Here is a 6344-nt window from a genome sequence, read left to right on the forward strand (position 1 = left end):
CTGTTTGATGTATCTTGAAGAGTGTTTTTCAAATATCTGAAGCTATGTGTGTTGAAATTCTTGATAAGTGACTATTTTTTTCCTGTGTTTCTGTTTCTTTGGAAGACTGTATTCACTGCACACTCTAGCAAAAAAATAGGATATTTGCACCTCGCAAAAAAATAGGATATTTGCATTTTTTAAACAGCCCTAAAACAAATTAACGTCTCACAGAGAGGTAGTAGAGATATTTAGTTTAGACTTTGATGTTATGTTTCTTAAATGTTCAGTTTCTGTAAAACACTGTCAGAATAATGAGAGCTACTTGCTTGACATGTACCAGTTGTCACTTACAAATGAAGCTGAAAGAGAGATGTCAGGATTGTTGACAGTTGCCTAATGATAAATAATTACTCAACCTTACTCTAGGACGTTGAGCTGGTACATAGAAATAGCAAATCACAGTTTGGGAACAAGAAGAGCTTGGAGCTCCTGGGAAGATACTCTTTTGTGTATGTGTGGTTTGGATGGTTTTGTTGTTTCTGGGGTGGTTTTGTATGGTGGTTTTATTTCTTAATAATAAGTAAAATCTTAATTCTGAGACTCTTCATCTATCACTTCAGTAACCTTCTGGACCCTTTCATAAACTGACCCTGAACGGTCTCTTGTGACCTCAGTGCTGCCACCAGCCAATAGGGTTTGGATATGGCACTTTCAGAGCTGGCCCACTAAAAGATTTCCTCTCTCTTTAGGCAGCTCATTGTCTTTTTGGAGAATGGGCACTTGGCAGGCAAATGAGACCATCACTATTTTATCCTCATCTGTTGGCCACCTGGCCCTATTCATCCTGCTGTTCCAGGCTGGAAATGATAGCAGGGAGTGTCCAACAGATGGGTTGTAGCTTCTCAGCAAGAACAGGCTGAGCTACACGAGGCTGGAGGCACCGAGTGCCTTTGCTGCGTTAGGAGAGGAGAATGTCTTCAGCAAGGTGCCTGGCCTAGAACAGGGCAGGAGTCCAAGGAAAAGCAGGGAGCAGTAAGTCTGCTATCCCTATAGCCAGACTGGAATGAATCCCTTTTTCTCCACTGGTACTAATTCGTGATCTCATCTGGGATGGGAAGAGGCCCCTTAAAGTACCAGTGTAATTCTGATTGCTCACAGACATTGCTGTAATGATGGCCTCTGAATGAATATTTGCTGCATTTTATCCATAGCATTTACTGATGATCCTATATATTGCTGATAGTTTGTCTGACCACACTTTCTTCCTCTTTCCTAAATGTAATTAGTTTCATGAAAGACTCCCTACAAAACCTGTGTCAATTCACACATTACCTTTAAATTTCATGCATAGTGCCCACACTATAGTTTTTTATCTCATCTTTAATACTTACTAGATTAACTCTTCACTTTGAGATTTTTAGTCAACTTGACATTTCACAAATAAAACTGGAAGCTGTAGTTTAGCACGTTTGCTGTGGGTGACAGTAGATGATCTCAGATTAGATTTACATTGATATCTTCTTAGTGCTTATCTGTGGTGTGTGTGCAGTTGCTGAGGCAGTAGAGAGCCTTTCAAAGATGTTTTGTCAATAGTGCTCCCCAAGTGTCATTTGTATCTGTAAACTGTGCATTTGGAACCTGCTGTTCCCTCTTACATTACGGTTAGTGGGGAGCTGAAGGGAGTTCACAATGAAGTTATTGGCTGGTACAGCTCTGTGGGAGTTATTGAAAAGATGAAATACTTGCTGTGTTCTCAAGAGACAGTGGAAAGAAAAAGAAGCTGGTGGGAGACCTTAGCAAATCATGTGGCTCCCTGTCCTCTATTAATCACCTAAAAGTAGGCATAGTGTGCTAGATAAACAGAAGTTGGCTACTCTAAGCAGTGTACTTTAAATCTCTTGTGTTTGGACTTAACTTGTAATAGACATGTGGATGTTTCTGTTGAATTTATTCCAGAGTTCCAGGTAAACTGAAGCAATTTGTACTAGACTTGCATTCTGGAAAGCTGCATAGAGAGTTTCATCATGGCCCTGATCCAACTGATGTAGCACCTGGTCAGGTAAGGTTACAACAAATACATTTCTTTTGGCCATTAGTAAAGACCTTTTTATTATTCTTTGTAAGAGCTGTACCTTCTAGTATATTTGTACTTTTAACTTCTATCTTTTGAAAGAGAAAATCTATTAACAGAAGCATAACATTCCCATTTTTGCTTGTTCCTCAACCTTCTTTGGGTCAAGGCAGGGAGTATAAGGGATAGTAGGCATTAGGGGTAATATGGTACCTATTTGCCTTGAATAAGGGAAGAGTATGAGAATATTTATTTTCTCCACTGAAACAGGAGATCTTGGGCTTGATGACTGTTCTGACTTCACAGAGCTGCTCTTAGGTTCTCCTGTGACTTCAATGCAAAAGCTGATAATCCATCATAGTCACATTATTTCCCACAGAACACACTACTGGAGGGTGCTTCTAAGGGGAACCAACAATTGATTGAATGTTTTATATATTACCAATGCAAGGAGGAGGCAAATTATTAGAGCATCAAGAAAGGATGGGTGAGCAGAAATAGGCCTTACCGCTTTTGTTAATGCGGTTGACAGACAGCATTAGCAGTGCTCACAGGCTGCACTTGTCAGTTTGATTTCCTCATGGTTCTACTCACAGCATGTCATGTTATGTAATTACATGGCTGGAAGTCACTTCTGGGATCTCTTCAGGAACACAAATACTAGATCCTTCTCCAGACAAAAGTCAGAAGCCCCCCAGTGTCAACGAAGAAAGGACATGACCAGCCCCATTCCCTCTGCTCATCACAGTTTTCTAATGGTGTCCTGATCAGCCTTCTATCTTCTCAATACTCCACTCAGCTCACATGCTTGGGGTCCTGCTGAAAAGTGCAAAGTTAACTGTCAGGGAACATTTTCTCTACCCTGGGCATGCTCCAAAGAAAGAACTGTTTTTAAACAGTTCTTTCAAGGTATACATTGTGTTGTCCATGGCTCAGAGGGCCACTTTGGTCCCAGAGAAGCCCTGGTGCCCTTGTGTATGGGAACCTTGGGCCCTTCCATGGCTGAGGGACAGAAACTATTTATAGCTACAGACTACTTTTCCTGCTCATCTCTGGGATGTGGTAAGGATGGCACTGCTCTGCGTTGATTGAGTGCAGCCTCCTGTTGCCCTGCTCAAAAGATTTAAAAGTGTGAAAGCCCTGGAGGGCTTGCCTTGGCCAGGAGAATGACTGCTTTTGAATGTTGTCACGACTGGCTGTGAAAACACGTGGGCTGAACTGTCTCAGCAGCAATTCATTTGAGTAGTTCCGTGTGTTTCTCAGAAATTCATTGAGCAACTAGAATTCAGGTCATCAGGAGGAGGGGCAGAAATGAGGGCTGGAGACTGAGGCATAGGCACTTGTCCTGAGGAAGAGGCTTGGCCAGGGAAGGAGGAAGCCTGTGGAGTCCCTGGATCCTGCTGCCTGCCTGGCACAGGCACAGGACCCAGAGCTGCAGGCTTGCTCTTGCCTCATTTCTGCCTTGAAAAATGCACAGAAAACCTGAGATGTTTACCTTCCAATCCCTGTATGGCATCCTGCCATCTTGTGGAAGATGTGGATGCAATGGAAATAAATACTGGCCTTCACTAACCTGTAGGCTGCTGTCGTGGGTCAGCTATGCCCCTTGAATTGCATGTATTTTTGTATGGGTGTTTTCTTTTAGTTTCCATGGAAAAGTAGTTCTAAAATACTTTTGCAGTGAAGTCACTTTTGCCCTGGTGTATCTCATAAAACACATTCAGATAAATCTAGAATCACCCAAAGCAAGTGGTGGATTCAAGCAAATACACAGTGGGGTACATTTGAAATACTTGTGTGTGACTTGTACAGAAACTCATGTGATGGCCATTGCCCTTGAGATATTACAACAAAATATCCTTAACTGGAATTGCTTAATTAATATGTGTGTGTGTCTATGTTCCACCTACTTGGGACTCAGAACATACCTTCCAAAAAAAAACCCAAACTCAATTTATGAGGATGCTGCACATTTCTGCATTCCCATAATGCTAGAAATTCATTTAATGGAGATGAATGATTATTAGTCCAACAAACAATTTTACTGTTTGTTCTGTTTTTCAGCCAATTCAGGATTTAGCAAGCAGCCCACCAGAGAGCTCATTCCAGAAACTGGCACCCAGTGAACATAGGTACACCTTATTGAGGGAAAAAGATGAACTTTAAAAAACTTGAAATAATCTTGCAAGCCTTTCAGACAGCAGCATTGACTTCTGTGTGGTGGAAATAGTAAACCTATATTTTCATAATTCTATGTGTATTTTTATTTTGAATAAACTGAAAAATTTTTTTCTCCCCAGGCTTGTAAATACATTTGTTTGGTGGGTCATTCTGTACAGCATCTTTCAAACAGTACATTCTTAATGCTATAGTAAAATATCAGAGACCCATCCAGACTCTTGATCTAACTCTGTAAAACTTTTATAATCCAAATGAAGGTATCCTTGCCAGAGACATGCTGTTAACTTGCACTATCCCATTAAATAGGACTTTTGGGTTGTTTTCTGTGTAACCTTGGTAGTATGTGCTTTTTCTTCTTCTGTGAACAGCTATCCTGGTAATCTATTTCTTTGTCACATTTTTCTCCAACTTAAGAGGGTCTTCTATTCTGGATACTTGGGAGGGGAATAAATTAAAGTTTTACAGAATCTTGTGTGGTGCTTTACTGGCTGTAAATATCCAAGCAATTAAACAATCTGGAATATTAAAATACCAAGTGAGGAGAGGAAAAGTTCTGATGATAATGGCTGTATTTTGAATTAAGGGGCTGTACTGCTCTGATTTCCTGGAACTAAGATTGTTATGCTGCCCACGTGGTTGTGGTAAAAGGACAGGAATGTTAAAAACCTTTCAAAATCAGAGGACTGGGACTGGACTAGTATCTGAGTTTGTCAGTCCTAAATTTATATCTGTATGTATGTTACCATCAGTCTCTGGGTATTTTGGGTTTTTTTTCCTTCTAGGTCCCTGCCTTCCTGGCAGACACTGTTCAAACAACCACTGCAAATCTTCTGTTACTCTCTTTGCCTGGCTTGTGCCTTACTTATTGTGTAGTCTTTGGATTCTGCTCTGAAGAAGGAATTATCATTTTCCTTGTGGCATTCTGTTATGGACTTTTCTCAATGAACCTTCAAGCTGCTGGGTGAGGTGAACATACAGTAACTGAGATGGCAGAATATCTCTTGATTTGTGCTGCATTGTGGAGATTACTGGATTTGTACACTTACTGCACAGACTGTAGGTCTGTGACTTGGGCCCCAGAGTTCAGTGTCCCTGGAAGCAAGTTTGTTCTCTGGACAGGTGGAACACTGGGTTCAGGCTTACTTAGGAAAGTGCCCCAACCTGTGCAGTCACTGCTCAGGACCATTTTGCCTCTCAGCTCGATGCCACTGGCTCAGTTATTGACAGAGGACTTACATGGTCCTGTGCAGCTGTGGCAAAAGTTGATCCCATGACAGGCTCCTGACTCAAGCCCCTGCAGCACCAGGCACAGCAGATTTCTAGGGAGCATTTCTAAGGACAGAGTTGCTGGTACTACATTAAGCTACAGCTGACTAAGCAGCTGCAAAGTTGGGAGCTAAAGCAGTATTGCAAAGCTTTATTTACAGCTATACTTTTTTGTTGGTTTTATGAATCTGTATTTTGGAGTGTGCATAAAATGCTTGAAAGCCAGGTCTTCTCCTGCCCCATTCTCCATCTCATCACAAATCAAGCATTTTTGGCAGCTGCGTCATACTGCCTGCCAGCTGAAATCAAAAGATGTGAGCAGGGTGTGGTTTTAAGGCTGACCCTTCTTATCTGCAGGTTGTATTATGCAACTTCTGAAGTTCTGGCACCTGAAATTTTAGTCAATTCTTACATGATACCTGCAAGTACTTACCTTACTCCTCTGAGGTTCCTATTTTTTCTTGAGATTCTTGGAGGAATGGGATTTATAATTGGTGTTTGGTGGAAGATATCTGAACTTCCCTTTCTGAAGGGAGATGGTCATCATCCACCCAGCAGTCCACTGGCTGGTGCTTTCAGCTAGGAAGTGAAAGAGATGAACTCCCTCTGCTCTTCCTTAATTCAAGTTTGCTTTTGAGGGTAAGGACTTGCTGCCAGAGCTTTGGCATCCCTAGCACTAGGCTGAGAGTTAGAGGTAACAGTTTTATGACAGTTACATGCTCAGCTAATTTTGGTGTGCATTCCATTGGAGTTGGACCTGATTCTCCTGGGTTCTTGATGACCACTGAGCCAGCTGCAGCAGTGCTCGAGTGCCTTTTCTCTCTGCAGGCAGGAGGCTGAACAG

General features: G+C 41.8%; 1 protein-coding gene across 2 annotated transcripts in view; it reads left to right on the forward strand.

Moving 5' to 3' along the window:
- The window catches only part of ERP44 (endoplasmic reticulum protein 44), a 47819-nt gene extending 43118 nt beyond the window's left edge, over nucleotides 1-4701 (forward strand). For both annotated transcript variants that reach the window (XM_041408195.1, XM_041408196.1), the window contains exons 11-12: nucleotides 1939-2041; nucleotides 4118-4701. In XM_041408195.1, coding sequence (XP_041264129.1) covers nucleotides 1939-2041; nucleotides 4118-4219 — 205 coding nt within the window. In that variant the 3' untranslated portion in view covers nucleotides 4220-4701. The remainder of the gene's footprint in view (nucleotides 1-1938; nucleotides 2042-4117) is intronic.
- Nucleotides 4702-6344: the final 1643 nt, after the last annotated feature.

This window comes from Onychostruthus taczanowskii, unplaced genomic scaffold (genome assembly GCF_017590055.1).
Source record: "Onychostruthus taczanowskii isolate IOZ18803 unplaced genomic scaffold, ASM1759005v1 scaffold29, whole genome shotgun sequence".
In the NCBI taxonomy this organism is placed as follows: Eukaryota; Metazoa; Chordata; class Aves; order Passeriformes; family Passeridae; genus Onychostruthus; species Onychostruthus taczanowskii.